Here is a 13496-nt window from a genome sequence, read left to right as displayed (position 1 = left end):
GCGCGTAGTGCTAGCCCTAAACACACAGACAGAGTAGGACTCACGCGTAGTGCTAGCCCTAAACACACAGACAGAGTAGGACTCACGCGACTAGCCCTAAACACACAGACAGAGTAGGACTCAGGTGCTAGCCTAAACACACAGACAGAGCAGGACTCAGTGTGCTAGCCCTAAACACACAGACAGAGTAGGACTCACGCGTAGTGCTAGCCCTAAACACACAGACAGAGCAGGACTCACGCGTAGTGCTAGCCCTAAACACACAGACAGAGTAGGACTCACGCGTAGTGCTAGCCCTAAACACACAGACAGAGTAGGACTCACACGTAGTGCTAGCCCTAAACACACAGACAGAGTAGGACTCACGCGTAGTGCTAGCTCTAAACACACACAGACAGAGTAGGACTCACGCGTAGTGCTAGTCCTAAACACACAGACAGAGTAGGACTCACACGTAGGCCTCGAAGTCTCCGTTGTTGATGGATTCGATCAGCTGCTCTGTGACTTTGATGATTTCCTGCTTCCGAGCTGGAAACACACAAACACAATATGACCACAACATGACCACAACATGACCACAACATGACCACAACATGACCACAACATGACCACAACATGACCACAACATGACCACAATCTGACCACAACATGACCACAACCTCACCACAACATCACCACAACATGACCACAACATGACCACAACATGACCACAACATGACCACAACATGACCACAACATCACCACAACATCACCACAACATGACCACAACATCACCACAACATGACCACAACATGACCACAACATGACCACAACATCACCACAACATCACCACAACATCACCACAACATGACCACAACATGACCACAACATCACCACAACATGACCACAACATGACCACAATCTCACCACAACATGACCACAACATGACCACAATCTCACCACAACATGACCACAACATGACCACAACATGACCACAACATGACCACAACCTCACCACAACATGACCACAACATGACCACAACATGACCACAATCTCACCACAATCTCACCACGACTTTAGGACAACATTAGTCCAACATAACCCAATCTGACATACATTAAATCATGGCTGCTGGTCCTGTTCCAACATAGTGGACTACTTTACAGCAGAACTCAAAGGGCCTTGGAACCCTAATCCGACTACATTGCAGACGTTGCATTGCGGGCCACGTCATCAACTGCTCAGTCGGGTATCAGATTACTACATCATGTGGTGTGGTTAGTTAATAGATCAGATGACTACATCATGTGATGTGGTTAGTTAATAGATCAGATTACTACATCATGTGATGTGGTTAGTTAATAGATCAGATTACTACATCATGTGATGTGGTTAGTTAATAGATCAGATTACTACATCATGTGATGTGGTTAGTTAATAGATCAGATTACTACATCATGTGATGTGGTTAGTTAATAGATCAGATTACTACATCATGTGATGTGGTTAGTTAATAGATCAGATTACTACATCATGTGGTGTGGTTAGTTAATAGATCAGATTACTACATCATGTGATGTGGTTAGTTAATAGATCAGATTACTACATCATGTGACGTGGTTAGTTAATAGATCAGATTACTACATCATGTGACGTGGTTAGTTAATAGATCAGATTACTACATCATGTGACGTGGTTAGTTAATAGATCAGATTACTACATCATGTGGTGTGGTTAGTTAATAGATCAGATTACTACATCATGTGGTGTGGTTAGTTAATAGATCAGATTACTACATCATGTGACGTGGTTAGTTAATAGATCAGATTACTACATCATGTGACGTGGTTAGTTAATAGATCAGATTACTACATCATGTGACGTGGTTAGTTAATAGATCAGATTACTACATCATGTGATGTGGTTAGTTAATAGATCAGATTACTACATCATGTGATGTGGTTAGTTAATAGATCAGATTACTACATCATGTGATGTGGTTAGTTAATAGATCAGATTACTACATCATGTGGTGTGGTTAGTTAATAGATCAGATTACTACATCATGTGATGTGGTTAGTTAATAGATCAGATTACTACATCATGTGACGTGGTTAGTTAATAGATCAGATTACTACATCATGTGACGTGGTTAGTTAATAGATCAGATTACTACATCATGTGACGTGGTTAGTTAATAGATCAGATTACTACATCATGTGATGTGGTTAGTTAATAGATCAGATTACTACATCATGTGATGTGGTTAGTTAATAGATCAGATTACTACATCATGTGATGTGGTTAGTTAATAGATCAGATTACTACATCATGTGGTGTGGTTAGTTAATAGATCAGATTACTACATCATGTGATGTGGTTAGTTAATAGATCAGATTACTACATCATGTGACGTGGTTAGTTAATAGATCAGATTACTACATCATGTGACGTGGTTAGTTAATAGATCAGATTACTACATCATGTGACGTGGTTAGTTAATAGATCAGATTACTACATCATGTGGTGTGGTTAGTTAATAGATCAGATTACTACATCATGTGGTGTGGTTAGTTAATAGATCAGATTACTACATCATGTGACGTGGTTAGTTAATAGATCAGATTACTACATCATGTGACGTGGTTAGTTAATAGATCAGATTACTACATCATGTGATGTGGTTAGTTAATAGATCAGATTACTACATCATGTGATGTGGTTAGTTAATAGATCAGATTACTACATCATGTGATGTGGTTAGTTAATAGATCAGATTACTACATCATGTGACGTGGTTAGTTAATAGATCAGATTACTACATCATGTGGTGTGGTTAGAGATCAGATTACTACATCATGTGATGTGGTTAGTTAATAGATCAGATTACTACATCATGTGATGTGGTTAGTTAATAGATCAGATTACTACATCATGTGGTGTGGTTAGTTAATAGATCATCAGATTACTACATCATGTGATGTGGTTAGTTAATAGATCAGATTACTACATCATGTGGTGTGGTTAGTTAATAGATCAGATTACTACATCATGTGATGTGGTTAGTTAATAGATCATCAGACTACATCATGTGATGTGGTTACATTACTACATCATGTGATGTGGTTAGTTAATAGATCATCAGATTACTACATCATGTGGTGTGGTTAGTTAATAGATCAGATTACTACATCATGTGACGTGGTTAGTTAATAGATCAGATTACTACATCATGTGGTGTGGTTAGTTAATAGATCATCAGATTACTACATCATGTGATGTGGTTAGTTAATAGATCAGATTACTACATCATGTGACGTGGTTAGTTAATAGATCAGATTACTACATCATGTGGTGTGGTTAGTTAATAGATCATCAGATTACTACATCATGTGATGTGGTTAGTTAATAGATCAGATTACTACATCATGTGGTGTGGTTAGTTAATAGATCATCAGATTACTACATCATGTGATGTGGTTAGTTAATAGATCAGATTACTACATCATGTGGTGTGGTTAGTTAATAGATCAGATTACTACATCATGTGGTGTGGTTAGTTAATAGATCATCAGATTACTACATCATGTGATGTGGTTAGTTAATAGATCAGATTACTACATCATGTGACGTGGTTAGTTAATAGATCAGATTACTACATCATGTGATGTGGTTAGTTAATAGATCATCAGATTACTACATCATGTGATGTGGTTAGTTAATAGATCAGATTACTACATCATGTGACGTGGTTAGTTAATAGATCAGATTACTACATCATGTGGTGTGGTTAGTTAATAGATCATCAGATTACTACATCATGTGATGTGGGTAGTTAATAGATCATCAGATTACTACATCATGTGGTGTGGTTAGTTAATAGATCATCAGATTACTACATCATGTGGTGTGGTTAGTTAATAGATCATCAGATTACTACATCATGTGGTGTGGTTAGTTAATAGATCAGATTACTACATCATGTGACGTGGTTAGTTAATAGATCAGATTACTACATCATGTGGTGTGGTTAGTTAATAGATCATCAGATTACTACATCATGTGATGTGGTTAGTTAATAGATCAGATTACTACATCATGTGACGTGGTTAGTTAATAGATCAGATTACTACATCATGTGGTGTGGTTAGTTAATAGATCATCAGATTACTACATCATGTGATGTGGTTAGTTAATAGATCAGATTACTACATCATGTGGTGTGGTTAGTTAATAGATCAGATTACTACATCATGTGACGTGGTTAGTTAATAGATCATCAGATTACTACATCATGTGATGTGGTTAGTTAATAGATCATCAGATTACTACATCATGTGATGTGGTTAGTTAATAGATCAGATTACTACATCATGTGGTGTGGTTAGTTAATAGATCAGATTACTACATCATGTGATGTGGTTAGTTAATAGATCATCAGATTACTACATCATGTGACGTGGGTAGTTAATAGATCATCAGATTACTACATCATGTGATGTGGTTAGTTAATAGATCATCAGATTACTACATCATGTGGTGTGGTTAGTTAATAGATCATCAGATTACTACATCATGTGACGTGGTTAGTTAATAGATCAGATTACTACATCATGTGATGTGGTTAGTTAATAGATCAGATTACTACATCATGTGACGTGGTTAGTTAATAGATCAGATTACTACATCATGTGACGTGGTTAGTTAATAGATCAGATTACTACATCATGTGATGTGGTTAGTTAATAGATCAGATTACTACATCATGTGATGTGGTTAGTTAATAGATCAGATTACTACATCATGTGATGTGGTTAGTTAATAGATCAGATTACTACATCATGTGATGTGGTTAGTTAATAGATCAGATTACTACATCATGTGGTGTGGTTAGTTAATAGATCAGATTACTACATCATGTGATGTGGTTAGTTAATAGATCAGATTACTACATCATGTGGTGTGGTTAGTTAATAGATCAGATTACTACATCATGTGATGTGGTTAGTTAATAGATCATCAGATTACTACATCATGTGATGTGGTTAGTTAATAGATCATCAGATTACTACATCATGTGATGTGGTTAGTTAATAGATCATCAGATTACTACATCATGTGGTGTGGTTAGTTAATAGATCAGATTACTACATCATGTGATGTGGTTAGTTAATAGATCAGATTACTACATCATGTGGTGTGGTTAGTTAATAGATCAGATTACTACATCATGTGATGTGGTTAGTTAATAGATCAGATTACTACATCATGTGATGTGGTTAGTTAATAGATCAGATTACTACATCATGTGATGTGGTTAGTTAATAGATCAGATTACTACATCATGTGGTGTGGTTAGTTAATAGATCAGATTACTACATCATGTGATGTGGTTAGTTAATAGATCATCAGATTACTACATCATGTGATGTGGTTAGTTAATAGATCAGATTACTACATCATGTGATGTGGTTAGTTAATAGATCAGATTACTACATCATGTGACGTGGTTAGTTAATAGATCAGATTACTACATCATGTGGTGTGGTTAGTTAATAGATCAGATTACTACATCATGTGATGTGGTTAGTTAATAGATCAGATTACTACATCATGTGATGTGGTTAGTTAATAGATCAGATTACTACATCATGTGACGTGGTTAGTTAATAGATCATCAGATTACTACATCATGTGGTGTGGTTAGTTAATAGATCAGATTACTACATCATGTGATGTGGTTAGTTAATAGATCATCAGATTACTACATCATGTGACGTGGTTAGTTAATAGATCAGATTACTACATCATGTGATGTGGTTAGTTAATAGATCAGATTACTACATCATGTGATGTGGTTAGTTAATAGATCAGATTACTACATCATGTGATGTGGTTAGTTAATAGATCAGATTACTACATCATGTGATGTGGTTAGTTAATAGATCAGATTACTACATCATGTGATGTGGTTAGTTAATAGATCAGATTACTACATCATGTGACGTGGTTAGTTAATAGATCATCAGATTACTACATCATGTGGTGTGGTTAGTTAATAGATCAGATTACTACATCATGTGATGTGGTTAGTTAATAGATCATCAGATTACTACATCATGTGATGTGGTTAGTTAATAGATCAGATTACTACATCTTGTGGTGTGGTTAGCTGATATGTTAAATATCCATCCAGGTGTTGTGAGATCTGCAGGCGTCTGCAATGTAGTCAGCCTGGAATAAGAAATACTGTGCGTGTATATGGACAGGGGGACAGAGACAGGGGGACAGAGACAGGGACAGGGGGACAGGGACAGGGGGGACAGAGATGGGGACAGAGACGGGGACAGAGACAGGGGGAAATGAGACATGGGGACAGGATAAAGAGGGACAGGAGACAGGGGGACACAGAAAGGAGGACAGAGATGGGGACAGGGACACAGAGACAGGGGGACAGAGACAGGGACAGGGGGACAGAGACAGGGGGGGGACAGAGACAGGGGACAGGGGGGACAGAGACAAGGGACAGGGGGACAGAGACGGGGACAGGGGGACAGAGACAGGGGGACACAGAAAGGGGGACAGAGACAGGGGGAAATGAGACATGGGGACAGGAGACAGGGGGACACAGAAAGGAGGACAGAGATGGGGCCAGGGACACAGAGACAGGGGGACAGAGAAAGGAGGACAGAGATGGGGACAGGGACACAGAGATGGGGACAGGGACACAGAGACATGGGGACACAGAAAGGGGGACACATAAAGGGGGAAATGAGACATGGGGACAGGATAAAGAGGGACAGGAGACAGGGGGACACAGAAAGGAGGACAGAGATGGGGACAGGGACACAGAGACAGGGGGACAGAGACAGGGGGACACAGAAAGGGGGACAGAGACAGGGGGAAATGAGACATGGGGACAGGAGACAGAGGGACAGAAGACAGGGGGACACAGAAAGGAGGACAGAGACAGGGGGAAATGACAGAGGGACAGGAGACAGGTTTCTCCAGAGCGGTTGAGTGGAGGCCCAGGGAGTACAGGAGACATGGCCAGGGTTTCCACCCCATACTCTGGACTGATGAGGAAGTAGTGGGGGACAGAGACTAGGAACAGGAACAGGTTTCTCCAGAATGGCTGAAGAGAGGGGACGGGAGGTAGAGGCGGGGATATAGTCATGATCTCTACCCCAACAAAAGGGGACTTACTCTGGCCTGATGAGGAGGGAGGAGAAGGGACACCCAGTACACAGTGGACAGGGGACAGGTTTCTCAAGAGTGGTTGAGGGGAGACCCAAGAGACAGTGGACAGGTTTCTCCAGAATGGTTGAGGAGAGAACCAGGAGACAGGGGATAGGTTTCTCCAGAGTGGTTGAGGAGAGACCCAGGAGACAGGGGACAGGTTTCTCCAGAGTGGTTGAGGGGAGACCCAAGAGACAGTGGACAGGTTTCTCCAGAATGGTTGAGGAGAGACCCAGGAGACAGGGGATAGGGGACAGGTTTCTCCAGAGTGGTTGAGGAGAGACCCAGGAGACAGTGGACATGGGACAGGTTTCTCCAGAGTGGTTGAGGAGAGACCCAGGAGACAGGGGATAGGGGACAGGTTTCTCCAGAGTGGTTGAGGAGAGACCCAGGAGACAGGGGACAGGTTTCTCCAGAGTGGTTGAGGAGAGACCCAGGAGACAGGGGATAGGGGACAGGTTTCTCCAGAGTGGTTGAGGAGAGACCCAGGAGACAGGGGACAGGTTTCTCCAGAGTGGTTGAGGAGAGACCCAGGAGACAGTGGACAGGTTTCTCCAGAGTGGTTGAGGAGAGACCCAGGAGACAGTGGACAGGTTTCTCCAGAGTGGTTGACGAGAGGCAGTGGACAGGGGACAGGTTTCTCCAGAGTGTTTGAGGGGAGACCCAGGTGACAGTGGACAGGACACAGGTTTCTCCAGGGTGATTGAGGAAAGACCCAGGAGACAGTGGACAGGTTTCTCCAGAGAGGTTGAGGAGAGACCCAGGAAACAGTTGACAGTGGACAGGTTTCTCCAGAGTGGTTCAAGAGAGGCAGTGGGCAGTGGACATGTTTCTCCAGAGTGGTTCAGGAGAGGCAGGGGACAGGTTTCTCCAGAGTGGTTGAGGAGAGACCAAGGAGATAGTGGACAGGGGACAGTTTTCTCCAGAGTGGTTGAGGAGAGACCCAGGAGACAGGGGATAGGTTTCTCCAGAGTGGTTGAGGGGAGACCCAGGAGACAGTGGACAGGTTTCTCCAGAGTGGTTGAGGAGAGACCCAGGAGACGGGGGATAGGGGACAGGTTTCTCCAGAGTGGTTGAGGAGAGACCCAGGAGACAGTGGACATGGGACAGGTTTCTCCAGAGTGGTTGAGGAGAGACCCAGGAGACAGGGGATAGGGGACAGGTTTCTCCAGAGTGGTTGAGGAGAGACCCAGGAGACAGGGGACAGGTTTCTCCAGAGTGGTTGAGGAGAGACCCAGGAGACAGGGGATAGGGGACAGGTTTCTCCAGAGTGGTTGAGGAGAGACCCAGGAGACAGGGGACAGGTTTCTCCAGAGTGGTTGAGGAGAGACCCAGGAGACAGTGGACATGTTTCTCCAGAGTGGTTGAGGAGAGACCCAGGAGACAGTGGACAGGTTTCTCCAGAGTGGTTGACGAGAGGCAGTGGACAGGGGACAGGTTTCTCCAGAGTGTTTGAGGGGAGACCCAGGTGACAGTGGACAGGACACAGGTTTCTCCAGGGTGATTGAGGAAAGACCCAGGAGACAGTGGACAGGTTTCTCCAGAGAGGTTGAGGAGAGACCCAGGAAACAGTTGACAGTGGACAGGTTTCTCCAGAGTGGTTCAAGAGAGGCAGTGGGCAGTGGACATGTTTCTCCAGAGTGGTTCAGGAGAGGCAGGGGACAGGTTTCTCCAGAGTGGTTGAGGAGAGACCAAGGAGATAGTGGACAGGGGACAGTTTTCTCCAGAGTGGTTGAGGAGAGACCCAGGAGACAGGGGATAGGTTTCTCCAGAGTGGTTGAGGGGAGACCCAGGAGACAGTGGACAGGTTTCTCCAGAGTGGTTGAGGAGAGACCCAGGAGACGGGGGATAGGGGACAGGTTTCTCCAGAGTGGTTGAGGAGAGACCCAGGAGACAGTGGACATGGGACAGGTTTCTCCAGAGTGGTTGAGGAGAGACCCAGGAGACAGGGGATAGGGGACAGGTTTCTCCAGAGTGGTTGAGGAGAGACCCAGGAGACAGTGGACAGGTTTCTCCAGAGTGGTTGACGAGAGACCCAGGAGACAGTGGACAGGTTTCTCCAGAGTGGTTGAGGGGAGAACCAGGAGACAGTGGACAGGGGGAATGGTTTCTCCAGAGTAGTTGAGGAGAGACCCAGTGGGACACTGGATGGGGTACGGGGGGGGGAGGCATAGCCAGGGGACTTACTCTGTCCTGAAGAGGGGGAGTCTGCCTGGGCTCAGACGACTGAGTGGAACGACCCTTAGAGCTCCACACACTACCTACCAAGTTCCCAAAACAGAGGACTGGCAGAGAGGGCAGGTGTGTGTGTAGGGGGGGGGGTTAATGTAGTAAATAATTCCATTCACAGAAAGAAAAGATAACAGGTAAATACATCAATACATCATGTATATGGAGTCTCAATCATCAGGGGGAAGAGGAGGAGGAAGAGGAGGAGGAGGAGGAAGAGGAGGAGGAGGAGGAGGAGGAGGAGGAGGAGGAGGAGGAGGAGGAGGAGGAGGAGGAGGAGGAGGAGGAGGAGGAGGAGGAGGAGGAAGAGGAGAAGGTAGCTGAAGGTCAGAGTGAAAAGAGAGGTTTGAAAGACGGATGGAAGGAGAGAGAGGGCGACAGCCAGACAAATATAGAGAGAGAAGGGGACAGAGGCAAAGATAGAGAGAGAAGGGGACAGAGACAAAGATAGAGACAGAAGGGGACAGAGACAAAGATAGAGAGAGAAGGGGACAGAGGCAAAGATAGAGAGAGAAGTGGACAGAGACAAAGATAGAGACAGAAGGGGACAGAGACAAAGATAGAGAGATAGAGAGAGAAGGGGACAGAGACAAAGATAGAGACAGACAGAAAGATGAAGAGAGAGAGAGAAGGGGACAGAGACAAAGATAGAGAGAGAAGGGGACAGAGACAAAGATAGAGAGAGAAGGGGACAGAGACAAAGATAGAGACAGAAGGGGACAGAGACAAAGATAGAGAGAGAAGGGGACAGAGACAAAGATAGAGAGAGAAGGGGACAGAGACAAAGATAGAGAGAGAAGGGGACAGAGACAAAGATAGAGAGAGAAGGGGACAGAGGCAAAGATAGAGAGAGAAGGGGACAGAGACAAAGATAGAGAGAGAAGGGGACAGAGACAAAGATAGAGAGAGAAGGGGACAGAGGCAAAGATAGAGAGAGAAGGGGACAGAGGCAAAGATAGAGAGAGAAGGGGACAGAGACAAAGATAGAGAGAGAAGGGGACAGAGACAAAGATAGAGAGAGAAGGGGACAGAGACAAAGATAGAGAGAGAAGGGGACAGAGACAAAGATAGAGAGAGAAGGGGACAGAGACAAAGATAGAGAGAGAAGGGGATAGAGAGAGAGGGGACATAGACAAAGATAGAGAGAGGGGACAGAGACAAAGATAGAGAGAGAAGGGGACAGAGACAAAGATAGAGAGAGAAGGGGATAGAGAGAGAAGGGGACAGAGACAAAGATAGAGAGAGAAGGGGACAGAGACAAAGATAGAGAGAGAAGGGGATAGAGAGAGAAGGGGACATAGACAAAGATAGAGAGAGAAGGGGACAGAGACAAAGATAGAGAGAGAAGGGGACATAGACAAAGATAGAGAGAGAAGGGGACAGAGACAAAGATAGAGAGAGAAGGGGATAGAGAGAGAAGGGGACAGAGACAAAGATAGAGAGAGAAGGGGACAGAGACAAAGATAGAGAGAGAAGGGGACAGAGACAAAGATAGAGAGAGAAGGGGACAGAGACAAAGATAGAGAGAGAAGGGGATAGAGAGAGAAGGGGACAGAGACAAAGATAGAGAGAGAAGGGGACAGAGACAAAGATAGAGAGAGAAGGGGACAGAGACAAAGATAGAGAGAGAAGGGGATAGAGAGAGAAGGGGACAGAGACAAAGATAGAGAGAGAAGGGGACAGAGACAAAGATAGAGAGAGAAGGGGATAGAGAGAGAAGGGGACATAGACAAAGATAGAGAGAGAAGGGGACAGAGACAAAGATAGAGAGAGAAGGGGACATAGACAAAGATAGAGAGAGAAGGGGACAGAGACAAAGATAGAGAGAGAAGGGGATAGAGAGAGAAGGGGACAGAGACAAAGATAGAGAGAGAAGGGGACAGAGACAAAGATAGAGAGACAGAGAGACAGAGAGATGAAGAGAGAGAGAGAAGGGGACAGACAAGTGTCTCTACCTTTGACATCCTCGTTCTCGATGGTGGTGTTGGCGCTCTCTATAGACTCCTGGGGGAAAGAACATATAGATTGATCTATAGCCTGGTGTACAGGGATTATCAGAACGTACAGATTGATCTATAGCCTGGTGTACACCGAGTATCAGAACATATAGCTTGATCTATAGCCTGGTGAACAGGGAGTATCAGAACATATAGATTGATCTATAGCCTGGTGAACACTGAGTATCAGATTTGGCCTACCTGTGTAAACGCAGCCTAATACTTAAATCAGATCGCGTTTTGTCAGCTATCTACCATTTTTAATAAAGGGGCAATCTGCGATTTCTACATACATTTTTTTTTTTGTAACTTTTAAATGAATGATATACACTGAGTGAACAAAACATTAGGAACACCTTGCTGATATTGAGTTGCACCCCCCCTTTTGTCCTCAGAACATCCTCAATTCGTTGGGGCATGGACTCTACAAGGTGTCAGAAAATCCTCAATTCGTCGGGGCCTGGACTCTACAAGGTGTCAGAACATCCTCAATTCGTCGGGGCCTGGACTCTACAAGGTGTCAGAACATCCTCAATTAGTCGGGGCATGGACTCTACAAGGTGTCGAAAGCATTCCACAGTGATGCTGACCCATGTTGACTCAAATGCACAGTTGTGTCAAAGTTAGCTGGATGTACTTTGGGTGGTGCACCATTCTTGATACACACTGGAAACTGTTGAGTGTGGAAAAACCCAGCAGCATTGCAGTTCTTGACACACTCAAACCGGTGCACCTGGCACCTACTACCATACCCCATTTGTCTTGCCCATTCATCCTCTGAATGGCTCACACACAATCCATGTTTCAATTGTCTTAAGGATTAAAAATCCTTCTTTAACTTGTGTCCTCCCCTTCATCTACACTGATTGAAGTGGATTTAACAAGTGACATCAATAAGGGATCATAGCTTTCACCTGGATTCACTTGGTCAGTCTGTGTCATGGAAATAGCATGTTTTGTACACTCAGTGTGTAATGGTAGTTTATTAGGATCCCCATTATCTGTTTCTATAGCAACAGCTAGTCTTCCTGGGGTTTATTGGGATCCCCATTATCTGTTTCTATAGCAACAGCTACTCTTCCTGGGGTTTATTAGGATCATTATCTGTTTCTATAGCAGCAGCTACTCTTCCTGGGGTTTATTAGGATCCCCATTATCTGTTTCTATAGCAACAGCTACTCTTCCTGGGGTTTATTAGGATCATTATCTGTTTCTATAGCAACAGCTTCTCTTCCTGGGGTTTATTAGGATCATTATCTGTTTCTATAGCAACAGCTATCTGTTTCTCTTCCTGGGGTTTATTAGGATCATTATCTGTTTCTATAGCAACAGCTTCTCTTCCTGGGGTTTATTAGGATCATTATCTGTTTCTATAGCAACAGCTACTCTTCCTGGGGTTTATTAGGATCATTATCTGTTTCTATAGCAACAGCTACTCTTCCTGGGGTTTATTAGGATCATTATCTGTTTCTATAGCAACAGCTACTCTTCCTGGGGTTTATTAGGATCATTATCTGTTTCTATAGCAGCAGCTACTCTTCCTGGGGTTTATTAGGATCCCCATTATCTGTTTCTATAGCAACAGCTACTCTTCCTGGGGTTTATTAGGATCCCCATTATCTGTTTCTATAGCAACAGCTACTCTTCCTGGGGTTTATTAGGATCATTATCTGTTTCTATAGCAACAGCTTCTCTTCCTGGGGTTTATTAGGATCATTATCTGTTTCTATAGCAGCAGCTTCTCTTCCTGGGGTTTATTAGGATCATTATCTGTTTCTATAGCAGCAGCTACTCTTCCTGGGGTTTATTAGGATCATTATCTGTTTCTATAGCAGCAGCTACTCTTCCTGGGGTTTATTAGGATCATTATCTGTTTCTATAGCAACAGCTACTCTTCCTGGGGTTTATTAGGATCATTATCTGTTTCTATAGCAGCAGCTACTCTTCCTGGGGTTTATTAGGATCATTATCTGTTTCTATAGCAACAGCTACTCTTCCTGGGGTTTATTAGGATCATTATCTGTTTCTATAGCAGCAGCTACTCTTCCTGG

At 43.6% G+C, this 13496-nt stretch overlaps 1 protein-coding gene across 1 annotated transcript in view; it reads right to left on the bottom strand.

The window, feature by feature from the left end:
* Window positions 1-451: 451 nt before the first annotated feature.
* LOC124026272 (calcium/calmodulin-dependent protein kinase type II delta 2 chain-like) overlaps window positions 452-13496 on the bottom strand; it is a 66553-nt gene continuing 53508 nt past the window's right edge. Inside the window, exons 12-14 of the mRNA XM_046339373.1 lie at window positions 11404-11452; window positions 9407-9504; window positions 452-528 (exon numbers count right to left, since the gene is read on the bottom strand). Of these exons, the coding sequence (XP_046195329.1) occupies window positions 490-528; window positions 9407-9504; window positions 11404-11452 (186 nt within the window). The 3' untranslated portion in view covers window positions 452-489. The remainder of the gene's footprint in view (window positions 529-9406; window positions 9505-11403; window positions 11453-13496) is intronic.

The sequence above is a fragment of the Oncorhynchus gorbuscha genome, unplaced genomic scaffold, assembly GCF_021184085.1.
Source record: "Oncorhynchus gorbuscha isolate QuinsamMale2020 ecotype Even-year unplaced genomic scaffold, OgorEven_v1.0 Un_scaffold_2684, whole genome shotgun sequence".
NCBI classification, from domain to species: Eukaryota; Metazoa; Chordata; class Actinopteri; order Salmoniformes; family Salmonidae; genus Oncorhynchus; species Oncorhynchus gorbuscha.
This window is presented reverse-complemented; position numbering and strand designations above follow the sequence as displayed.